The sequence below is a fragment of the Tympanuchus pallidicinctus genome, unplaced genomic scaffold (genome assembly GCF_026119805.1).
Source record: "Tympanuchus pallidicinctus isolate F22 unplaced genomic scaffold, pur_lepc_1.0 scaffold32, whole genome shotgun sequence".
Classification (NCBI taxonomy): domain Eukaryota; kingdom Metazoa; phylum Chordata; class Aves; order Galliformes; family Phasianidae; genus Tympanuchus; species Tympanuchus pallidicinctus.
In genome coordinates, this window is record NW_026294750.1 from 3,435,332 (window position 1) to 3,459,582 (window position 24,251).

At 52.5% G+C, this 24,251-nt stretch overlaps 1 protein-coding gene across 2 annotated transcripts; it reads right to left on the reverse strand.

The window, feature by feature from the left end:
- Positions 1 to 17: 17 nt before the first annotated feature.
- Positions 18 to 23,249, reverse strand: CNTN2 (contactin 2). 2 transcript variants are annotated; one of them, XM_052698526.1, is made up of 23 exons: positions 23,105 to 23,249; positions 14,248 to 14,356; positions 10,770 to 10,914; positions 10,487 to 10,662; positions 10,011 to 10,106; positions 9,524 to 9,733; positions 8,855 to 8,954; positions 8,451 to 8,626; positions 7,669 to 7,805; positions 7,106 to 7,235; positions 6,296 to 6,446; positions 5,881 to 6,008; positions 5,357 to 5,532; positions 5,117 to 5,234; positions 4,695 to 4,853; positions 4,401 to 4,550; positions 3,665 to 3,735; positions 3,047 to 3,281; positions 2,583 to 2,698; positions 2,205 to 2,391; positions 1,562 to 1,674; positions 1,311 to 1,479; positions 18 to 840 (listed from the first exon to the last, which is right to left on the reverse strand). In XM_052698526.1, exons 2-23 carry the CDS (start codon positions 14,300 to 14,302, stop codon positions 731 to 733), a joined length of 3,108 nt encoding a protein of 1,035 aa, XP_052554486.1. In that variant the 5' UTR covers positions 14,303 to 14,356; positions 23,105 to 23,249; the 3' UTR covers positions 18 to 730. The 2 variants fall into 2 exon arrangements, with proteins under 2 accessions (XP_052554486.1, XP_052554484.1); XM_052698524.1 differs by having other exon boundaries at positions 5,117 to 5,237; positions 23,105 to 23,247.
- Positions 23,250 to 24,251: the final 1,002 nt, after the last annotated feature.

Consider the following 24,251-nt stretch of genomic DNA (forward strand, 5'->3'; position numbering starts at 1 on the left):
CCGCGGACCAGGTGGGATATGGATCACATCAAACATTGCACCTCACAGCATGGCAGCTGTTACAAACACGAGGCTGCGAGTTAACACCAGTGTCATAAAAAAACAAAAGAAGATGTTCACAAGCTAAACTCTTGTGTGCACCCATCTCCTTCAGGATGAAGCAGAGAGTGGTGTCTCTTGTGGCTTTGTCTCCTTGGGCTCGTTGCTGTGGCGTTTGGCTCTTATTTTGGGGAAGTGAATCGTGTCCCATTGCTCCATAGAGATGGCTGTGGTTGGGGTCGGTGTGGAGCGTGCCCATCACTTGGAAGTCCTCAGTCCCCAGATTCCCTTCCCCCTCCCCCAAATACACTGTACATATTTTAAAAAAAGTCAAGTTTAGCAGTCTGGTTATTGTAGTACATGGCTTCGTAAGGCAGAAAACCTTCTCAGTGTGGTGAACAGGGCAGTCGGCTGTCAGAATTTGGGTAGAATTCTTCTTTGCTATACTCACTTAAAAAAAAAAAAGTCGATTGGTTGCAGACCCACGTCTTGTATGAAGTCTCACACTCTTCCAAAGGAACGACAACAAAAAAAAAAGCTGTTTTTCTTTCTTCCTCCCTTCAGATAATGTTAGCAAATCCCTCTCTGTAACACTGCTGCGGTCCAAACATGGAGGTGCAGCACCAGACATCGAGCAGTTCCTGCTGCCCTGGCAGGAGGGATGTCCCACATCTCAGCTTTGCTGGCCCCATCAGAGCTCCAGGTACCGGATCAGGGCCACCATGGCCAGGGAGTTGGTGGTGATGATGGCAGCGTGTGGCACCGGCCTCGTCACGGCGTCTTCCACCATCATACTGGTCCCTGGAAGAAAGGGAGCAAGGAAGGGGCAGCTGTGGTGCTGCATGGGCACAAAGGTTTCTTGTAGAGATATTGATGGTGCAATGTTGGCTGTGGGGTTCTGTGTGCTCCTGCTGTGCATGGCACAGGTGAGCCTCCCAGAAATGGTTGTGTTTGAAGCAAGAATTTGGAGGTGGGATTTGAGCATTCATGCACTGAATCAAGGAACTGGCGGTGGGGCTCCTATTGGGGGCTCTAAATGATGTCACACAATGAATATAATTTGGGTGGGAGTCGGGGGACGAAGAGTTTCAGCTTCAGGTGATAAAACTGGGTTTGGTTTAAGCTGAAGAGTTGCTAAGAGGGGCTGTGGAGAGTTTGGTGACCAAGTCAAAGAACATGACAGCGAGTATTCCTGGAAATGGATCTATTGTTTTGCAGCATTCTGGGAAGCACCCTGAAGATGAGCATTTGTACCCGGGGTGCAGACGTACCACTATTTCGGAGGATGTGGACTTCTGCTGGGATCCCATCCCCCCCAGGCCCCGTCACCCGGATCTGTACGAAGGCATGAGTGAAGTCCTCAGGCACTGGGATGTCGATCCGACTCTTGCTCGCCAGGTACAGCGTGGGAGCAGAGTGGGAATCCTGCCTGTAAAGCATCTGTTGGAAGAAGCAGGTTTGAGTTTACGTTCCCTGCGGTTTCCTTAGTGTAACAGAAGGCTCTCGGCATGCTTGCCTGTACCTTGTACCCTGTAACTGCAGACTCATCTGCCTGTGCCACCACTGGGTCCCACTTGATGGTGACTGTAGACCCAGTCAGAGTCCAGGAGATGTTGCCTGGTGGCCTCCTTGGTGCTAAGAGATAAAAAAGGAGACAGAGATTCAGCGAGCCAGGGGCTGATGGAGGGGCTGTGCTGGTTGCACCCATCTCTTGAGGCTCTCTGGTTCATGAATAGAGCTGTGGGACACTTTGTTGGTTTAATGGAAGGCATCCCAGAGAGCATTACAACATTTTTGAAGGAGAGAAGGAGAAAAAAACTGTTTTCCCTTGGTGCTATTTGTAACAAATGGCATTCCCCCTTCGAGGCTCAGAGTATTTCTTCATGAAGTGTAGATGTGGCACTCGGGGATGTGGTTGGTGGGCATGGTGGGGATGGGTTGATGGTTGGGCTTGGGGATCTTTGAGGTCTTTTCTAACCTTTACAATTCAATGACTGCATGATTCTGTAGTGAGCAGGGCTGATCCTAGGAAACGCAGGGAGCTGTTTTATTGACTATTTGGGATGGCTTTGGGGCACTGAGAGGTGCAAGCTGATTGGCCAGCTGCTCGCTAGGGGTGCACAGGAGGCAGCACCGTGTAATGGAGGCAGTCAGAGCTCACTCACGTGGCTTTATGGTTGTGATGTTGGTGGAGGGGCTGGGGGGCCCAGCTCCAGCACGGTTGTAGGCTCGCACTGAGACGTGGTATTTCGTGTTGGGATTTAGGCCTGTGACGTGAGCCGATGTGACCAACCCTGCTGTTCTCACTCTGTCAGCTGCCTCCTCTTTATCGCCATCCTTCCAGTACCGGATCTGAATAGAAAAGGGTTCAGTAAGGAAAGAAATATCTGCGAATTTCCATTCAAGAACAGTGTTGGGCACCCCTTGGCGCTTGGGACACAGGTTGGTGAGCAAGGTGAGGATGGGTTGGTGGATGGACTTGGTGATCTTGGAGGTTTTTACAGCTTGAGTGATTCTCCCTTGTTCCCACGATGGATTCGTACCTCGTAACCCAGCAGCACGCCAGTCATGTCTCCCTGCTCCACTGGCTCCCAGGACACATCCATTTCTGAGGACAGAACAGCTTTGGCTGTAACTCTGAATGGAGCCACTTTTGGTTCTGAAAAAGACGAGAAAAAGGGATAAAATGCTTTTCCAAGCTCTGGGCAGTGCATTCACTGTACTGAAAGGAGAGGCTCGCCTCAGCACCTGAACCGTGCAGCCCGACAGCTGGTATTATGTATACAGAGCAAAGAAAGGGGAAGGGATTGAGGGACTTAGCAGGTCAAGGAGACCAACAGCTGCATGCTGTGAGGATCTGTCTGCTTTGTGCTTAGGGAAGCCTCTATCTGTGTACTGAAGTAGAAGATAAATCCTATGCTCAAATCACTATCGGCTGCCCTTAGAATGGCAAACCTCTCCTATCAGCAAGCCGCCAGACAGCAAGAGCCCCTGCTGTCCCCTTCACCTTCTTCTGCGGAGTACACGATGGCTGTGAGGCTCTCTGGTCCCTCTCCTTTCCTGTTGTATGCTTTGATCTTCACTTCGAAGGGGGTGTAGGGCCCGATGCTCTCATTGCGGTACACGTAGTGCAGGGATTCCGCATGAGGCACGCGGGCAGTGAGCCATTCCTGAGTGCCCTTCTTACGAAATGACAGGATGTAGCCAAAGCCATCTCCGTTCTGGTAGTCCCGCAGTGTTGGCTGTGAGGAAAAAGCCTTGGGTGGAAAAAGCATTTCTGGATGGGGCTTTCAACAAAAGGGTCGCATTGAGTGGTGTGGTTTAGTGGCACGGTGGCAACGGGTTGATGGTTGGAACTGATGACTTTAGTGACCTTTCCAACCTGAAAGATTCTATGATTTCCTTATGTCTGCCGTGAGCAAAATTGCTGCTGTGGCTGTTCAGATGCCACTGTGGCAGGGAGGTGATATTTAAGGTCCCTTCCAACCTAAGCCCCTCCGTTCAAGAGAGCAAGACTTTGGGACCGCTGCTAAGCAGTGTTTGGCTCCATCGTTGCATTGCAGCACTGATTTGCTGTCCCCTGCCCTCCCACAGCCCTCCTGCCAGTGCTGTGCCACTGACTCACCGTCCAGTTGATGATGAGCTCATTGGGAGCCCCGCCGCCACCGCCGAGCCCAGATGGTGCCACTGTGGGTGCTGCAGACAGTGCAGGTTGGGTTAAAGGAACAGCAGTGGTGAGGATGAGCGCAAAGACAGGCACAGGCAGCTGCCTCTCAGCCAGAAGTATTTCAGATATTTGTGAAAATCAGGTCTCGAACACTGGCTGGTCCCTGACATGCTTATTTACCAGCAGCGTTCCTCTGAAGGGATGAGAATCAATCTCAAAAGCAGGAATTTGTGGGAGAGTTTAAATTAGAAAGGAGTTAATATGCACTTGGTGCGTTGAGAGTGTTTCTCCTGCTGATCCTACATCCCTTCTGCTTGCGTGTTCGAGCTGCACGAGATAGAATCAACATTTACAGCTGGGAAATTTATCTTGTGTTTGCACAGTTGTGCTCTCTAATATAATAGGGCTCTTTCACCTTTCTAAGCATTACTACCCAGAACGTATCGTATTTGAAGCTAGGATTTGTAGTGCTTTAATATATTGTTGCTCATGCTGGTGAGGCTGGCTGCCAGTTCTGGTAATTCTTTGTCTTTGATGTGTAAATGGGCAAAAAGGCAGAAAAATTTGCGATGGGTTCACCTCTAGGAGCACTCAAGGAGAAGACTAATCGCCCAGGCCAGGGCTTGCTGCAAGCCAGCCTTCCCTTTCTGCATGTAGGTGCCTCTGATTCCCTATTGAGCATGTTTGCACGTACCTGCTTCTTTGGTACGGATTTTGCTGGAGGGTAAACTTGGCTCCCCAACTCCAAGGATGTTACTCGCTAAGACCCGAAACTCGTAATCCATCCATGGGATGAGGTTCACCACCTGGGCTGTCTCGGCATTGCCTTCGATGTTTACAGGATCTATATAATCCAATAACACGAGAGGAGAACAAATAGAGCAAATGGTGGACAGCTTGCGAGCAAGACAGAGCAAGAGCTCAGCAGGGAGCTGGTGAGCCCAGGCTGGGACTTCAGGGACCACACCACAGCCCTGAGGGCACTTACTGGTGCGCATCTGCTTCCATTTGTTGGAGAGCAGTGTCCTGGCCTCGATGCTGTACCTGGCGATGGGGCTGTGGTTGTCGAAGCCACGGCTCCAGCTCAGTTGGACAGTGGTGTCACCGATGTCTCTCACCACCACACCCCCAGGGGGCCCGGGGGGTCCTGGGGTGAAGGAGAGAGGTGGACATGTTACTGAAGTGTCAAGGATTTGGGGGGTTTACTGCTCTTTGTGTCCTGCAAGTCATAAATGAAGATCAAACCTTTCTTTTCTGGAGGCAAGGAAGCCTCACCACGCATTTTCCTTCTTCTAACATTCACAACTCCCAGCCAAACGGAATGTGAGATGGCGGGGTGGTTGCACAGCGAGGGCTGAGCCCTCACGAAGAGCCTGCTGGTGCTTCAGGCTCATAAGCAGTGGGGATTACCTCTGACAGTCAGCGTGGCCGACTCCGAAGTGCTGTCCACGACCGTTTGGGCTGTGCACGTGTACCGCCCCGAATGCTTCAGCTGGGCGTTGACGATGGCGAGGTCCCCGACAGCTTCCTTCTGTGCAGGGAGAAAGGACAGCAGGGAAACACGGCTGACCACAACCCACCATGCAAACAAAGGGGCTGGTGTGGCTTTTCTGCCCTTATTGTTGGTGTGTAGTTCCCCTTGGTACTCACCACGCTGGCTCGCCGGTAGTGCCCCTCCGACCTGTCCAAGTCAATGGGGAAATCATCCAGGGACCAGGTGAAGGTTAGGTCCATGGTTGGATCATGGGATGCGTGGCACTGCAGAGTGAGGTTTTCACCCACGTTGATATCAGCACTGGATGGTGCCAGTGTGATTTTGGTGGCATCTGCAGAGGAAGATGAGGGAGGGCTCTTTGGCGCACAGCAAAATGAACTAACACTTCCTAACTTGTCGTCATCCCTCTCTAGCAGGATTTTAGCTGTTGGCTTCTCTTAAGATGAAGATAAGAGATTAAAGTAGATAGGAAACAGAAATGCTTTTCTCATGGAGCAGACGTTGGTGGGTAAGGTTTGGTGGGTCTAACAGAAGGTTTGCTGATGCACAGGATGAAATGGCCTCAGATTCCCTGAGTACCCTATTGTTTTCTGGGGGTACACAGGGAAGAGAAATATTCCAATTCACATCGTGGCCTTCTTAGCCTTGATTGACCCCAAGTAAAGCCAAACATCTCTACCTCGAACAGAGAGGATCCCCGTGCTGTTGGCTTTGCCCATGAAATTCTCAGCAAAGCAGGTATACTTTCCCTCGTCAGATTTGCTGATGTTCTGGAGGATCAAGGTGCCATCGGCGGTAATAGTCACCCTGGGAATGAAGAGCCATAGCGAGAAAGAAGGTTAAAATGTCTACTCACTCTCTGCACCTATCAAACCATTTCCTGCTCTTGCTGATTTTAGAGAAAAAAGTGAAAAAGGCGGGACTGCAAGATACAGTGAAAGATTTTTTTGTCAAAGGAGAAACTAGAGGAATAACAAAGGGTTCGTGTTTAGGGATGTAGCAGCACGCGTGGGTCATCGAGTCTCATCCTCTGGCAAGAAGAAATGTCAGTTTTAGCAGTGTTTTTTTGGGGCCGAAGCTGGCTGTGCTGCTACCTGCTGCTGTTGATGAGCAGTTCGGTCCCTTTGGTCCAGAGCACAGTGGCTTTTGGTGCTGCTCTCGGTTGGCAAGGGATGATGACCTTCCCACTCCGGGCTGCAGGTATCAGTCGTTTCACTGGGTTTAGTCTAAAATCTGGTGCTAAGGCTATATAGGGGGGGAAAAAAGAGGGTTAGCAAGGCCTGCTGTGTCAGCATTTTAAGTGCCGGGGCGTTAGATACTGCTTTCTTGGATGGCTTGGTAACAAAGCATGGCGATATCTGGCGAGCGGGATGCAGGAGTGGCTCCTCTGCTGCTGGGTGTCCAACCCCTGCCAGGCAGGTGCGAGGTGACACGCGTCGCACTTAGCAATGGCAACATGACCCTAACAAGTGCAAGGTCTTTGAGAGACACAAGAACAGCTGCTGTTGAAAATGTAGAGGATATTCCCTACAGCATCAGCCCAGGTCCAGCCGCTGTGCCTGAGCTGGCTGGCTGGGCGCAGAGCTCACTTCTTGGGCTTCTCTCCTCCCAAATAGAGGCAGGGCAATGGAAGGGAGTTGTGCTGCTGCTGTCTGTCCTGTACACTTTCTGTAGCTAAACAGATGTCCTTGTGCTCTTTCAGCATTGCTGAACTTACACCAGATTTAAATTTTAGATGCTTGTAGAGCGTCGTGCTGAACCAGCAGCTATATTTCAATGGTGAGTGAAGCAGTTTTGTCTGCTCTGATCTTACTCTGAGATTGCAAACGTGGTATATCAGGAAGGAGATCTGAAATGCTTCAGTGTCCCATTGAAACCCAGAGCGCTGGGAAATGAGAAATTACCTTGCACTGTTAATTCAGCACTTGCATATACTGTGCCATGCTTGTTCTCAGCCACACACTGATACATGCCAGAGTCCTCCAGGACTAGCTTGGAAAATCTCAGCTCTCCACCGCTCACTTCGATGCGGTTCTGTGCAAACAAGAGGATGAACCCATTAGATGAGAGGAACAGAAATGGAACTCAAGCCTTGTCTGTTCAGGGCTGAGTTTCCTTGCAGGTTAAAGCCAGCCTGGTTTTCAGGGGGAGAAAGCACAGGCCATTTCCGCTGCATCCAGCCACCACCCCACGTGGCTACGCTCTGTTTGCTGAAACTGCTGAGAGCCTGAGCGGCAACTTGCAGCTCATACAAAGGCAGGAACAAGGTGATCCTTATCTGCCCTGACAACTGGCTCCGAGTTCCTGCAGTTGCATGAATCAATGGCTGCGATGGCAGTGACGGGAGAAGGACCTCGCTGGAGGTAGGGACCGCGACGTTGCTTTGCAGCCTCATGGGGGCACATGGAAGAGGAAGGCGGGTGATAAACAGGGGCTGAGATGGATGCAGTGAGGCAGTGAGTGCTACCTGGGAGGCCAGGGGTTGCCCATCCCTCAGCCACCGCACCGCTGGCCGGGGTTTGCCGGATGCCACGCAGCTCCAGCGCAGGTCAGACCCAATGTCAGCTTCCGTGTCTGTGATCACATCCAGCCAGTCCGGCTGAGCTGCAAAGGAGCAAGAGAGGTGGCAGAGCCAAGAGGATCAGATGAGAGGTTTGTCGTGCCAGGCAGGCAGAAGGATGCTCATTGTGTCATCTCTGCTGGCAGATTTATTTATCACAGCGTGTTTCACCATAGTAACAGCCTTTGCCTTTTGTGCAGTGATGCAGGACTGGGTCCTCTCTGACTGCTGCTCTGCACGTGGACTGCACAAAATCGTGGCATAAACCAGATCTGGAGAAGAATATTGTTATTTCTGTTTCTAAGAAGAAATGCAGTCACATCTGACCTTCAGAGAAGATTGAATTCAGGATGGGAGAACTGGGCTAAGTTTGCAGCTTGACTAGATCTGATTAATAGCTCCAAGCATTAACCCCTGTGAAAGGACCCTGGCTCGGAGGAGGATTTGATGGAGAGACAAATCTGATTTTTTTTTCTTTCTTTCTTTCCCTATGCTCCCACTTGTGGTTACCTCATTTTTGCTAGAATTATTGTAGGGTAAGTGAAGAGGTCTCTCTGTCCTTGCCACGGCCTAAATATATCCACGAAGGAAAGATCAGCAATCTGTGCTGCCTTTGTAATAGGTTGGACTGGGGGGGATGTCTGGCTGGGGCACCTCACCATGGAAAGGCACACGTGGAGCTGCCTTACCGTGAATGATGATGCGGCCCTGGTAGGTGTCTCTCCCTTTGATGTTTTCAGCCTCGCACTCGTAAGTGCCTTCATCCTCAAAGTCAACATTTTGGATGTGCAGGAGGGGCTCGCTGGAGATCCACTTGGAGGTCTGCGAGCCATCTAGCTTCCTCCACTTTATTCGAGGAACAGGGCTACGTAAAAGTAAATCTTTTTAGCCATGGGGTTTTACACAGCAGGTCCCCAGCGTGGCACAACCCAGCCCCAATTCAGTCAGATCCCATCGCAGCTGGGCCTTGGCCAGCAGGACAGATCGGCTTTGCTGCTCCACTCCTCCCACTGTTCCCCCTCCTGTGTTCAGCAGATCCATTGCTGGGTCTGTGATTTGCTCCCCACCCCGAGCAACGCGGTGCTGCACTCACTTCCCAAAGGCGAAACACTCCAGAGTCACCATCTGCCCGGTCAGAGCGTAGGTGTCTGCAGGGAACCTGGCTTTTATGCTGGGCGCGTACTGCCTGGCGTCTGTTAAGAGGAAAGCACTGGTGAGGAGTTCCGGATGACTTTAAAATTGCACATGTGAGGTCTTAAAGTGCAAAGATACCTGTGAGGTTCCGCTTCTCTGCAAAACCTTCACGAGTTTGGAGAATTTATAGCTGGGCAGAGGCTACGTTTCATTTTCCTTTTAAAAGAGCTCTGAGCAGGGTCTCTATAAACCTCTCCTTTACAACACCTACGGACTATTTCTCCCTGATTCCCTACTAGCTTCGCTCCCATCTCCCTGCCGAATCAATATCTTCAGCTGCATCTCCCAAGGTCACCAAAGGTAGTTTCGGGGGATATGAGCCTGTCCTGGTGCCATTTTTATTTTACAATCAGACAGAGAAACCCCACTGATGGCAGCACTACCAGCGAAGCATGAAGACAGGGCCGCTTCCCCCCAGGCTCCGGCCAATTAATGCTTTCATCAACTCTTAAGCTCCCTTGAGAGGCCGCTAGGTAATTTGTGCAGGTGCCGGAGCCTTCAGGAGCCCGTGTGCTTTGTTAATTTTGCATTTTCCCCAGTCCCTTTATGATAATTGAAGAGCACCGACCCTCGGCAGCCAGGCTGAGCTGGGAGAACTTGCTGAAAACGCTCTTGGTGATGAAGTCAATGTGGCTGGTGGCAAAGCACGAGTAGTTGCCGAGGTCGGAAGCCTCTGTCTTGGCAATGTAGAGGTTTCCTGTGCTCTGAGAGACGAAACGCCTCCCGTCGGCTGGGATGAAGTTGGGAAACTCGTTCAGAAGCCATCGGTAGGACAAGCCTGTGGGGAGCAGGAGAAGGAATGAGCCGCGCAGATTGCTGGCGGCCTCAGCTGGGATTTAAGCAAGCGGGTCATTTTCTGGACCTGTCAAAGCTTAAATTGTTCCTCAGATGGCACTTATTTTCTCCACGTGCAAAGTTATGCCTCTGCTTTGGTGCTTTTCAGAGTGAGTTCATACCAGGTTTGCTCCCCTGGCATTCCCACAGAAAATCAAGAAGTGATGCGTGTGGCTGAGCATTGCCTCCACCTCCTGCTGCTGGGGGATGGGAACCCTTACCTGGGTAATGGGGAGGGGGGCTGCAGGTGAACATCACTCCCCAGCCTTCAGCGATCTTCACGGGTTCTCGTTCTTCTGCAGAGAATTCCTGCAAAACTAAAGACACGCAGTGAAACTCGCCCATGAGCAGCTGGAGGAGCTGCAATCTGCCCCTCCGTGGGGTGGTTTTCCATGGAATCATAGAATCACCAAGGTTGGAAAAGACCTACGAGATCATCCAGTCCAACCGTCCACCTGTCACCAATCATTTCCAGTGGCTTTGCAGGGAAATACAGAAATATCTGACCCTGTATCTGAGCACTGACAATGCTGTGCATCAAACTGCTGCTGCACCAACACGCCAATGGGATTCCTGCACTGCGTCCACAACTTCTCCCCTAGTTTCTGTTTATTTATGAGGCTAGAGGGCTTGGTTTACCCCCAGCGTTACTGTGGCTGCATTTTGTTTGCTTTATGCAGACCAAGAAAAGACTTACAGCCAAAGCGGAGTGATGCTTCCCTGCTGACCACTGTGCCACGGGCGTTGGTTGCCACGCACTGGTAGGAGCCTGCATCCTTGGCTTTCACTGGGTTGCTTATCACCAGGTCCCCAGCAACCAACCTATACCGGGAATCCGGCCCCATCTTCAGCTCTGTGCCGTTCATCTTCCACCTGCCAAGAAGTGGGAAGGGAGAATATGTATTGAGGCTGTGTGCTCTCGTAGATGGTGCCACATAGACCCACGTTCTGGCGTCCCACTCTCGTGGTGTTTGGCTCACCTGTACGTTGCAGGGGGGTTGGCTCTGGCTCGGCACATCAGTGTCACTTTCTCTTCTGCTGAGCCTTCAGGGAACAGGGTGTGTGCGGGCTGCTCCTCAAACACCGGCCCGTAGCTCCTTGTGCCACTCTGTGCTTGGCACCAGACTGCAAGAGAGGGGAAAACCTGCTTAGCAAAAATGTGGCATTTGCTAAAAATTCTTTTTTTTTTTTGGTTTTGTAGGGTGTCCCTGGCGGTGACAGAACTATATCTGGAATAAAACGAGGAGCAATGTGAGAATAGCAGCCCATCTGTCGCCCAGCCCCAAGCAGGGCTGCGGGCAGATTGTGTGCATTCCCTGCTGAGCATCTCGCACCGACTCTGCTGTGCCACAGGAGCAGACGTGCTTAGAGATGGGCACGCGAAGGAGCCCTGGCACAACCTCTTGTGAAGCACAGATGGGGTGGGAGCTGGGAATGTCGGGGTGCTCTCAGCATCCTGGAAGTGAGGACGTGCTTCTGTCTCTGTACCGACGCTGCTGCTTTGTTCTTCCAATGTCCTATTGAGGACAAAGATGGAGAGCACAGCCTGGGTGTTCACAGCTAGATCTCAGCTCTGCACTGACCTCCTGCACACACCTGGCTGCTCCCTCCATCCCTGCAGCTGCAGCATCCTCAGCTCTCTCTTTGAGTCACGCCTGCTGCTTGCAGCTGGGTGCAAACCAACGCTGCAGACTAGAAATTGCGATGCAAATAGGCAAGAACAAAACAGAAAGCTGCCTGGAAACCTCTAACCCAAAAGCAGACAGCAGGGTAATCACTGCCAGCACACATGCCTGGCACCTGGAGCCATGCCCCTTAGCAGGAATGGGACACGAGGCAGCATCCCCTTCTCTGCAGTGATAAGCGAGGAGATGCCTAGCTGCCCCCAGCATCCTTCCATGCTTTGTAATTGAATTAATAACCGTCTTAAAACCTCCATGCCAACCTGCAATCTGTTTCCTTCCCTGCAGAACGCAGCATGGTCACCGGTTAAATGAAGTGACTCCTGTAAGTGTGATGTTTTATGCAAGAGTAACTTCCAGCAGGGATCGGATCTCCGGGCCGAGGGAAAGCAGCTCTTCACCTGCAGCTCCTGGGGTTCCCCTCGTGTTCACGGCATGTGGAGACCAGGGTGAAACGAGAGAGGGGCTGCACTAATTGTCTCTGCGGGCTCGGAGCAGCTGTTTGCTCCCCATGTCTGCTCCTCACATCCAGGCTCTGCCCAATTAGCGGGGGCTCTGCTCCGTGCCTGTCCCTGATGCTCTGGAGCGAGAGAAGCAGTTTTGCGAAGGTCTTATTGCCTCCAGATCTGTGGAAGTGCTTTATGTCTCCCTTCTGGGATAGTTATATTCACCAAGGAGAAGATTCTCTCTGCTAGAAATCGCCTCCATTGGTTCTGCTTCTGCTGTGCTGCTCTCAGCTGGAAATAGCTCCTTGCTGGCCAGCACTTAACATAATCACGAGTTAATGGAGAATTAAGAAGGACGTGGTGTATTTGTTGTGTTCTGAGCGACGGCAGTCAATGGATTAAGGATGAACAGATTTGCATTCAGAGGTTAATAGGTAGCACATGGTAAATAACTTCTGATTATTTAACAAATGCTGAATTACAGTCTGTCCCATACATGCCCGTTCTCATGGGAGCTCTTCCCCAATGAGGTTTGGCCAATCATCCCTCCCATCCCACCTGGAGCCCAGCATCCTCCTCTGTCCCTTTTTCTCTGCCAAGGTTATGGGCTCCCACTGTCAGGCATCGATTTTCTCATATGCAATCAATGCCAGAAGTTCAGACAGATTTTATGTACAGTTCCAAGGTGTCCGGTTGGTGTTGGAGGTGAAATCCTGCATCTCGCTCATTAAGCGAAACGGCCGTTAGATTAAAGCGATAATTGAACTGTTACGAGCTCTGATGGCGGTTGGAGCTGAGAACTGAGATCAAAGCAGAACAGCAGACCTGAGCACCTCCGAGAGCGATCATCTCAGCTGTTGCTGTCACCACAGAACTCTCCTTCTTAATGTTACCACTACAAGACCTTCCCAGGGCTCTGTCATTCGGGCAGTGGGGAGAAGGCAAACACAAAATAACATCTTTGAGCCTGCAAGCTGCGTGTGCACGGGGCAGAGGGATCCCTTCAGAGCTCAGCGTGCCATATGCAGCCCTACTTCTGCGCTGAAACCCGGCTAGGAGCAGAAATTAGTCTCGATGTGCTGCTGTGTCTGGCTGGAACAACATTCGTTTTGAAGAAAAAATCAGTCTTAACACCAAAATAAATAGGGAAAGGTGGAAATGGAAAATGGGAACAGTAAGATACGGAGAAATAGCTGCAGAAATGTTTGAACATTTCGGCGCTCCGAGAGTGATTTGTGCTGATGTCTGGGAGAGAAAAATACTGTATAATGAAATACAGCAGCAAGGCCGTAATCTTTGAGTGTAAAAACCATCCCAGACCTTATACCAGAAATTGCAGGAATAGAACTCAAAGAGTGGTTCTTATTGCCAGCACCTGCAACGTGCTGCTAGCCAGAGCTGGAAAGCCCCGATGTCCAGGGGCTGTGCTGAGCCACACTCCAGATTTGGAGAGCAGGAAATCATGGATGTCTCGGCTGAACGTTTGCCAAGATGTATTGCAGGTGATGAGTGCATCAGCAGCATCCCATCCCTGAGCACCGGCAGCGCATCGTCAACTCCGGAGCCGCAGCCTGAGCCTGGCACGTGAGCAATTAATTGGTTTCATAGGAAAAGTGGTCATTTCTCACATCCTTGGGAACTCGCTGCTTGGTGATATGGCAGAGGGAGGGGTGATGTTACCAACCCAAACTCCAGACCTGGAGCCGTCGGGTCCATCTTCACTCCTCCCCAGAGCGTTTCCTTCAGCCTTATCTGGAGCTGCCATCATTTGGTCCCTGCTCCTGGCTCATATTTCCAGTCAGGGCTTCTCTCTGTCCCAGATGGCTTCTGAGATCCATTGCATCAGCAGCCAGAGGTCAGGAGAAAATAACCCTCGTAGGGTTTGGTATTGACTCATTTGTTATGGGCTCATCTTGGGTGGGAATGAGTTGGACGAACTCAGCTGGTTAATGGGAGAGCCCAGCATCGTCCTGGGGCCTCTACCAGATTTGGGTCAGAGTGATTTCCAAACAGGCTAATTGCCTCCCAATCTAGGGCAGCCACCCCTCCCCTCTTCCTCTCCTGGGACCCACAGAACACTAAAAGGTAATTAGATATTTATAAGACGGCCAAGCAGCCTCTTCTTGGGATGATGAATTAGCTTGAAGACATCATCTAATTCTCAACTGCCTGATATGAAACATCTCCCTGCTGAAAAAGGGACCCTCATTGTGTAGCCTGACACTCCCTGAGATCCAGCAGCGATCCCCAATGGATGGCAAATGGGGGAATCTTTGCAGCTGGGGCATAGCAGAAAGGCATCCATTCCAAGAACAGCTTCAGGCTCTTACCCACACAGATGATGATGGCCAGGGAGGTGCAGATGAATCCAGCGGTGCCTCCCATCCTGTGCTCCAGATTTTATGGCCGTGGCTCTATGGCTGAGTGGGGACAGCGGCCCTGCAAGAGAAGCACTGCACTTACCTGCTGCTCCACGAGGCACCAGGGCAGCTCATGCCCCTGTGAGCACCAGGAGCTGCCTGTGGGAGCAGCCAGTGAGAAATATGCAGAGGTCTGAAGGAGCTCTTTTCCCCTTTTCCCTTTTCTCTTTCTCCTTTTCTCCTTTCCCTTTTTTCTTCTCTCTTTTCCCTTTCCCTTTCCCTTTCCCTTCCCTTTCCCCTTTCCCCTTTCCCCTTTCCCCTTTCCCCTTTCCCTTTCCTTTTCCCTATCCCCTTTCACCTCTTCCCTTTCTCTTTCCCCTTTCGCCTTTTCCCTTTTCCTTTCTTTTTTCCTTTCCCATCCTCCCATTTCTCCATCCATTCTTCCTTTTTCCCTTACCCTTCTCCTCATTTGCCATCTCCCTCTCCTCCCCATACCACCAACTCTTCTTCCCTCCTCCAAAAACAGCTCCCTCCTAACAGGCAGTGGCTGTGTGTGGGCATCCTACTGCTCAGCTCCAACCCCTTTGCCCTGGAGATATCCAAGGAGGACACCCAATTTTGTTTTCCTTCCCCTTCTTTGTTAACAACGACTTGGGAAACAACGCATCCCACACACTGAAGGCTCTGCCAAGCCCTGCAGCCCACCCAGCCCCAGCTGGTCCCTCACTCCCTGCCCATCTGGCTGCCCCAGTGAACACCGGCTCCATTCCATGCACCGCAGCCCCCGGTGCATTGCAGCTCGGAATGCACAGCGCCTGCTCATTAAGTGCCGCCGTTATCGTGCACCTGAGCAAACAGGGATCGTCCTGCATGTGCTTCAAGTCTTGTCTCAGGGGAATCTGGGACTGGGAAAGCCACCTGCCCTCTGCGTCCTCACCCGAAACAGAACGTTTTCCTACTCCAAAGGGAAGAAACCACATCCCAGGTCCTTGTTTTCACCTTGGTGGGCTCAGGGGCTTGGATGCCAGCCTCCCCACACGGCACTGAGAGCAGAGCCCAGCCTGACACTCAGGTTAAACGTTCCTACGACAGAGGTGTAAATAATATGGCAGAGGTGGGGGAGGAGGACCTGCCCTAAAGCAGTGATGCTCACAGGGTGACAGAGACGGACAGTATGAGGACAGAACAGAGATGGGCATGAGGTCCTGTCCCTCAGGCTGTCTCATGCCGTGTGCTCCATCCAGCAGCTCCGGGGTGAGTCAGGCCGATGAAGTCACTCGATGTCCATCAGCATCGTGCCCCAAACAGTGTCCTGAACCCACGGCCTTCCAGCAAACACTGCCTCATTGTTCACCCGCTGCCTGCTTCTCCCTCATGTGTCTCATGCTTCCAGCGTAAGCACTTTAGGACAAGGAGCAGCTTTTTGCTCGGTCTGTTTTTGAACGCAGTTCTGTGTTGGAGTAGGAGCAGAGCACATCTCGCATCTGTGGGTGCGTCACCCCAAAGCAGCTCAGAGATCACAGGGAGGGAGTGCAGGATGCCCTGCTGCCCAGCCCCTTCCGTTCCTTCCCCACGGCTCAGCAAAGCTGTTACTTGCAAAAATTAAGCTAGTTTGAATTATTCAATTAGTTATCAATTCATTATTTATTATGTAAACCACAGCTTTGATCTCCAGCTCTGCAGCTGGCTCTGCAGCTCGCCTCTTTCATCCCAGACCCCACTCTGCTCTCATTTTGGATGCACGCATCATTTTCTTTCCTTGCTTCCTAGCACCCACTGCTCCTGTGTCTCCTAAGTCCCTCCCCATGGCTGTGCTGGGACACCAGGACAGGGCTCCTAAAGAGGTGACAGGGAGAGCTGCTCCATTTGTTCTCTAGAACCCAACTTCAGCACGGTCTGCACTTGAAATCCTCTGCAGAAACGGGGAAAGTGCTACCAGGGGAACCTCCAGGCATGGAGAGAATGTAAGAGATGTAAGAGAATGTAAGAGAATAACAGAGTAATTCCTACATGCACTGAAGTTGGACTTGTTCACTGTTAAGGACTGGACCACATCACCCTCTCCCATGCTGCTTGGCACGCTCCTCGTTGTTGTATTACTTAAGAGATGGGATCCAGTGATGCTGAGAGCACACTTGGGGGCTGTGCTGCTCCCCCAGTGCTCTGCACCACGGATCATCCCCAGGCAGTGCCCTGAGCTGTGTTTTCTGCACCTGACTCTGAACTTCTCCCAGGCACAGCCACGCACTGTGCATCCGATCTGCTGGTCGTGCCCTTCATTAGGAGAGAGCCCTCGGGGAGCTGTTCTTTCCCCTCTTCATGGGGTATTTTGACAGTCACTCGAGAGCCTTCTGTTGTACTGAAAGGGGATCTGTCATCCCCGCTAATGGATGCTGTCATTAATACCTCCAGCAGCACGGGCACACTTGGAGACATGCACATGGGTTGCATTAGCGCTGTGCAGGAGCCCCTGGGAGCAGAGAGAGGTCCATTGTCACCAAGACAGAGTTCTTGGAAAAGAGCTATGGAAAGGTTTGGGATCCTCCTCAGCCTCGGGGACAGGAGGTGCTGCCTCATCCCAGGACAGCAGCACTGGGAGGTGATGGCACCAGGAGGGCTGAAGAGCAGTGGGAGGACAAGGAATGGATGGTGGGCTCCGAATCCAGGCAGCTGTGGCACAGGGCAGGGGACCAATGGCACCATGCTGGCCCTGCCATCTCCCAGCTCATGGTGGGACTTGGGCAGCAGGGAGAGCTGTCATAGCCAGCACACCCTATCATAGATCAGTGACTGTGATTCAGTCCTCCGGGGTTAGTTATGAGACAAGCAATTGGGTTTCTGCTGCAACATCCTCCACTGAAGGAGAGCTGCTGAGGTTGGATGACACAGTGTGCCCTGTGCCGTGTGTTCCTTTCATTAAGGAGCATTTCTGAGGCTGGAACACGCACACATCTGATCTTTGGCAGATTTTTCTTGCAAATCTGCTCAATGTCAGGTACGTTTTGTCCACTTCCAGAACAGCATGTCTCAGTGAGTTGAAAGAGATTTTATAGTAATGTGTCTGTCCTTTTGCAGAGCTGTCTGTGCTCGGGAGAGACGCAAACTCTCAATTCTGCCCTTCCTGAGCTTCTTTGAGTTGAGAATCCGCCGGTGGCCCCAGGATCTACAGCAGCAGTGGGGCAACCAAAACCCTGACACCACCTAAAAGCAACACTGAGCATTGAAACCACTGTGATCCAATGGCCAACACACCCAGAGGGGTTCAGCTCTCCCTGGGCTCATCAATCACCCCACGCAGAGCCTTGAATCATTCCAGGACTACCTGCTCCCACCTGCTCTGTGCTGCAGAGGGGTGCTGGGATGTGCTTTGCCTCCTGGCTTCATCCTGCCCTGCCCTCCTCATAGAGATGCACAGCAGGCGCATCTCCACACTGGGCTCCATGCCTGGGCTGTGGGGAGCAGATGGTGCCCACAGCACCCTGCAGGGCACCGAGCTGCAACCTGCAGAGCAGGGACTGTTCACTCCCAACATTGTTACTGCTCGATGGGCTGCAGTGTAAGCACAAAAGGCAAAGCTTTGGGGCTGGGGTGAAGGTGGCGTTTGTAGGCAGCAGGTGGAGCAGATTGAGGCATTTGGGTGCTTTGAGTCTGGACTCAGTCAGGGCTCTGCACCAGCACTGCAGGCAGGGAGGTGAGGGAAACAGCTCTGGGCATGGCTGCAGTGATCAGCAGCACAGCACAGCACAGGGGGAGAGGGGTGATGGGGGGCACAGGAACTCAGCACTAGGATGGGAGCAGAGCCACCACACAAAGAGTAGGGCACTCTTCAGGCCATGTTGCTCCTGAGGCCCCCCAAAGCCTCCAGGTCAGCCCCATGCTCCAGGTGTGAGTAATTGCAATCAGCCCTCATTAGTTAAATTGCCTGCAGGGCTGAGCTCTGCCCTCGTGGTTCGGTGCAGAGAATGGAGAATGTGCTGGAAGGAGGTAAGAGGGGAAAGATGATCAAGTAATCATTGGAGGGGGGCATTTGGGCTCCTGAGGGAGGAGATGGGGGGCTGTAGCATGGTAGGGCTCTGGTGGGAATAGGGGGTGTGGGGGATTTTTGTTGTTTGCTGCTGATCTGGGATGTGCTACGAGTTGTTGTGCTGTGCTGCTAACCCCTGCCTTGGCCTCTGTGTCTCTGCCCTTATGCTTTTGGAAATGAACTCAAGCAATAAAATCCTAACCTAGAGTAACACACCAAGCAAACCAGCTTTGCTTGCAGCTGAGGGAAGAGTTGATCGTGTTTGCTGGATCCACAGAGGGTGGCGCTTCCAAAACTTGGGGATGAGTTTTGGTTTTGTTCCTGTTTCTTTTTGCTCCACGGGAGCTGCGCTTCCCACCTGGTGCAGCAATGCTGCACGTCTCTGAGCAGTGCACTCTGAACTCATCTACATCTGGAGTAATTCTGAATCACCATATCCATGGAAACTAATGTGCTTTCCCTGACACGAGCATCCGGATAGATGCTGCTCCCCTTGAAGAGCAGGGCTCTGGAAAGCCCAAACCCGTATTTTTGGGCTGATGCTGTAGGATTTGGGCTGTGAAATGGGAGGAGGAAAGAACCTCAGGTGTGAGTGATGGTGCCTAAAGCAATACGTGTGGTGAATGTGTTCCTCACCTGGGATGGGTGCACTCACCCTGCACCTGCCCTTGGGTTGTGCCTTATTTGTCATGGATTGATTTAACTGTGCCAAAAGTGGGTTGGTGAGGGTTGTGCTGCCTCAGTGTCCCATCCAGCTCCTGCTCACACTGGGCAGCTTTATTAATTCCACCAGGAGAGGCTCATGGAGCCCTGTGCAAGGAGCAGGCAGGGCTTGTTGATACGCACCCAGCAGGATGGCTGCATTAAGGCGCCGTGCTCAAGCTGTCTCTGTTGTCTCTGTGCCTTTTAAGTGCTTTTTTTCCCCTAATAATTGGACAACACATTAATGTACATCACAGGTCGTGGCATTTCACTGTGAGAGGGGCTCAGTGGGAGTTCTCTTTTAGTTCTCTTTTAGTCAGCAAGATCTCCCCAGCCAAGCAAACCCCGGTGCTGGTGCACAGCCTGTCAGGTCTTTGTGCAGAGGACAAAGCATGGATCTGCTTTGGGTCAGGAGGAGTTGATTGAGAGCAGTGTGTGTGAGATGGAGTTGTTGGTGTGTGATATAACCTTGATTATAATAAAGCAGATGATGTTGTGGAGCAGAGCGGTCCCCTGTAAAGCTCCCTGTACCGGCTTCAGACAAAAGCCAGGATTGTGGAGGAGGGAATCAGGTAGGATTTCCCCATAAGCTGGATGCAAGCGTGGTGCTCAGCCCATGTTGTCAGCACGCAGCTCTCCCTGAAGGCTGTTTCAATCAATAGCTGGAGTCAGCAGCAGCTGGAAGAATGCTCAAAGTCTTTGAGAACAAGGCTATGAGTGCCTCCAGCTTAGCATGCAGGTGTTGGAGAGATGTCTGCCTGAAATCCTCGTTAACACCCTGATTACATCTGCTCAAGATCAAAATATCTGGTGCTGCTGACAGACAGCCCCATGTAAATTGCAAACCACTGAGCATCACCTGCAGCGCTGTCTGGGAGAAGCAGGATGGTGCACTGGGGTTGCATTGAAGGAGAAGCTGAAAGATGCTGAAAGTTGGGTGTTGGTGCGGGCGGGAGAGGTGAGATGTGCGTGCTGCGATTGCCTGCCCAAGACAGATTCTTCTCTCCCATCACAGTGTGCCCGTGGGGAACCTCAGCCTCTCAAACTCTCCTACTTTCTGCAGTCGGTGCTGCTCTCAGTGGCGCAGCTCTTTGATGTGTCACAGGTATAAATAGCTCCTACCTGCCACCGTGTCTGTCTGCCTGCTCCTACATCACTGGGGCTCCTACAGAGGCTATAGCAAGGCAAAGCAAGCACAGGGCTTGGGAAACCTGCCCCAGGGAGGGGAGTGGCATGAGGAAGCCTTGACCTCAATCATCCATCAGCCAGTGTGCCTCAATAGGTAGGAGCTTTCGGCTCAGGGGACGCTGCACAGCCTCACACTCCCATCCCCATGGAGCTCCTTGGCCCTGTGATGAGGATGCAGTGCTAAAATCCTCTCCCTTCTCCCAGGAGAAGCTTGGGATATCCCTCGTAATGACTGTGCACTCACTTTGCTCCTTTGAAGACATCATCCTTCTGTTCAAGCTGCTCATCTGTCTGCTAAAAGCGTTTAACGTTCCACCTTCAGCCAGAGCCAGGCTGCTCTCTGCCTTGTGAAAACAAGCTGGAACCTGTGCACAACACAGGTCCCACTTCTCCTGTTCTGTAGCTCTGCTGTGGGGCTGCCAGCTCTTCCAGCTGTATGGTAACTGCTGCACACAGTGATTGAGCTCCGTGCTGCTGGTGGGAGTATCTCTCATGCCCACCAATGCCTCTGGGCATCTCCACTGGGGTTGTGTTGAACATCCCTCTGGGGAATGCTGGACCCTACAGCTGTGGTGAAGGGGCTAAGGATGTGCCATGGGGGACGAGGAAGGGAATGCATTTTGGGTTCAAAGAAGCACTTTCTGTATTGTTTGGGATATGATGGTTTCCTTGACTGTAGTCCTTGTTTACAGCTCTCCAAGTGCTGAAGACATCAAGGGGGGGGGGGGGGGGTGGTGGTAACCAAAAATGAGTTAGATTTGGTTCCCTAATCTAGAAAGAGCCGGATAGTGCTTGTTAGAATAAGTTTCTGCTTTTTTCCCTTCCATCAGCGTTGTTTGACACTCAAAGGACTCTTGAAGGAATCCTCTCTTATCTCTTCCCATGTGTCTGTGCTTTAATGCCATCTCTGACAGCCCCTGAAGAAATGTTGGGTTTCTTGCATGGCGCGCTGGTTGATAGGGCAGGCTGCAAGCTCAGGAGGGACAGATGTGCCTCCAGCTGTGTGGGGAGATGACAGCAGTGCTGTGCTACGACTGAGCCCATGAGATGGAACAAAACCATCCTTGTTCCAAGCAGGGCATGGCTGAGCAGCCAGCACGGTGATTCTCATGCATATCCTAAAGATGGGGATGCGCTTTGGGCACGCTCCTCGCAAACCTATAAAATGGCATGGACTTGGGGGTCTGCTAAAGAAGGGAAGGAGCGTATCCATCCCTCATCCAGGCTCGGTGATCTTTCATGGCCAGTTTGAGGCTGAGCAGCCAGGCTATGGGCTGTGCACGTGGGCTCTGCATGCTACGTTCTGTGCTCGCGTGTTGGAAATGCCTCCCTACAGCCCCGCTGTGCTGCTGCTGCTGTGATTCGCGTGCGATGCGTCTGCAGAGGCACAGCCTGGTAAACGCTCTGCGCATCCATTCCGAGCGACAAAAGTCGTGGTTACTCAGTTGGATCATAATTGATTGGGTGCTGGAGAGGAGTGTTATGGTTCCTTTGTCTCAACGCATCGTCACTGCGCTCCGTGGGCTGAACGTAACCCCGGCACCTTCCCTTAGCTGCAGACCCTTCTCACCTGTTTGTACCAAGTATGCTTATTTCTAGGAAGTTTGGGAGCTGTGTTGGCTCAGCAAAGCAGCTTTTGGTGTTGTGGGTGCGTTCAGATCCCAAGAGCAGAACCAACTACTGCTTTCCTTACGGTCCCACCCAGCACTGTGGTTTCCCCTTGTTCTGCAGACCCCAAGCTGTCCTGAAGGGTGGGAGGTGTATTTCTGGCTATGTTGAGAGGTCAGAGAAGACTGTTTTTGCATGGAGTGCTGCCAAATACTCAGCACTGAGAGGTTTATCTATACATGCATACCTGCCCCTAAACCTTGTGCCTCTGCTTTGCACCCTGAGATGCTTGAGGGCATGCATAGGGGAGGCAGAGCTGCACTGGGCTCTGGCCAAAACCTCCAGGAACACTCGGGTTGTTCCCAGCTCTCAGGCTGCTGCCTCTCACCCTCAAAGCAACTAGTGTGCCTTTGGAGGGATGGCAATCTCATGAATGCCCCCAGCCCGGTTGAAACAATAATGCTGAGGCTGCGGGAGCAGTGAGAGCCTTGGAGGAGCGGGTGGGTGAGATGCAGAAGGGAGGAGAGCTCAGGAAGTTTACAGTGAGGGAGAGGAGCTCCACAGAGCAGCCCAGCGCTGCCAGCTGCTCCCCACCCGAGCACCCAGAAAGAGCAAAGCCAAGCACAGGGTTCTGTCTGTTATATTGCATCAAGAACCCCCACCCCACACATCCACACCTTCCTGTTGCAAAACGCTGACCAATCTCCAACACAGCGATACCCCCCGAGCAGCCCTCCCACCCTGCCCAGAGCAACTGAGAGTTTGGAGGGAGGTGGGGGTCACAGGGCACTGCTCTCCTTCTCTCTTTTCGAGGGGGAACCGGGGTTCTGCCCTCCCGAGCCGGGGGTGCTGAGCAGCGCCGTGCAGCCGGATCTCGGCAACCCCCACCCCTCCACGTTCGGGCTTTGCAAAGTGCCGCCAGCCAGGATGCGAAGCCGAGGCGTAACCGTAGCAATTAACAACAAATAAGTTCCGACTTGATCCCTAAGAGCCCTTTCTGCTTACAGCAGTGTCCATCCCCTGCCACAAGTGACACCGCTGTGCCCCTATTCCTCCCAACTCCATTCCCAGCAGAGCTGAGTTGTGCCCGCAGAACCATCGCCCCAAGCAGTGCACAAACCCACGCCGTGCCCTTGCGTCCCCGACCCCGCAGGATTCGGCTGCTTCTCCCTATAAAGGAGAGTTGCCTGTGCTGGAAACGGTGCTCCGAAATCTGCAGCCTCATCTTTTTTTTTTTCCTTCTTTTTTTTTTTTCCTCCCTCCCCCTCCTTTACGGTGCGGGAAGGAGAGAGAGCAGGCGCTTACCTGGGATGGGGTCGGGGGCTGAGCATGAGGCGGGGGAGTGCGGGGCCGCGGAGCTCCTGCCGCGGTGCTGAGCCCGACTGATGCCTGCCCGAGTGGGGATGTGTGTGCCCAGAGCCACTGCAGCATCTCTGCATTAGGATGTGCTCCTCCCTCTCCTCCCTCCTTGCGTGCGCGCTCCCTCGCTCGCTGCCAACCACCACGCCGGTCCCTGGAGAGGGGATTTTTCTTTTCTTTTTTTTCTTCCCTCTGCCTTTACCTCACTTGCCACAGTGCAAGGACCAGTCAGAGCCGCTTGCAGCATGATGCATAATGCATGTCTCAGCCTCCGGGCTGCTGCGCCCACCCGGTTCCTTCAGGAGCTCCGAAACCCCTTCCCTATGGGGTTGGAGCAGGTGTGGGGCCGGGGGGCAAAATCCCTGCTCTGTGGGGTGGGAGCAGCCCCAGCTGCTGGGCTTCACCAGGGACACCCACTCCTGTGCAGTGTTTCTATATATGTATGCACTCCCCCGTGCCTGAAAATATGTGTGTAACCGTAGGTGTACGTAACTGGGTTTATGAGCAGGCTGCAGAAATTGCTTTACAGCAGCGTTTTGGGAAGTTCTGTTGAGACAAGTGCTGCTGGCATGGGTAGGACCTGAAGCACACGTTGTAGGGGGGGATCTGACCAGGAGGGTGATGCTATGGGATGTGACAGGGACAATCCAGGAGCTCCCAAGTGACACTCTGAGCGAGTCAAGGTGCCAGCAGCTCCCAGTCTGGGCTTGGCTGAGGGGTAAAGCAGGAGCAGAGCAGTGGGAGCAGCGGTCGCCCTGTGCTTCCCCTCCTTTCCAGACCAGTTAATGATGGAGGGAGATCAATGGCACTTGGGCTGTCCGCAGGTTAATGGCCTGCAATTACAGAGGAGTAATTAAGGCATCGGTATCTCTATTGATTGGCAAAGCTCCAGCGGTCTGCGTTCCTCTGGCCAGACAGAATGGGTTCCACCTGTCCTTCTCTTGTCCCTTTCTTTGCTCTTGGCAGCTCTTTTGGGGTGAGACCAGGAGGAATTGAACACGGCCCTTCCTGCTGTCACCTCCGGGCAGAGCAGAGGTCTTTTGCCCATCCTCTGCCCCTCTCCTTCACAACTCTGCTCCCACAGCTCCCAAGG

What these genes read in the sequence shown, in the direction of transcription:
- CNTN2 (XM_052698524.1), bottom strand. Translation starts at nt 14,302, where the DNA reads ATGGGAGGCACCGCTGGATTCATCTGCACCTCCCTGGCCATCATCATC. An exon ending in GCTCAGCCTGGCTGCCGAGG is followed by an intron (nt 8,955 to 9,523) that starts GTCGGTGCTCTT and finishes TCCTCTTAACAG; the next exon opens with ACGCCAGGCAGTACGCGCCC. An exon ending in GGGCCGCATCATCATTCACG is followed by an intron (nt 7,806 to 8,450) that starts GTAAGGCAGCTC and finishes GCTCCTTTGCAG; the next exon opens with CTCAGCCGGACTGGCTGGAT.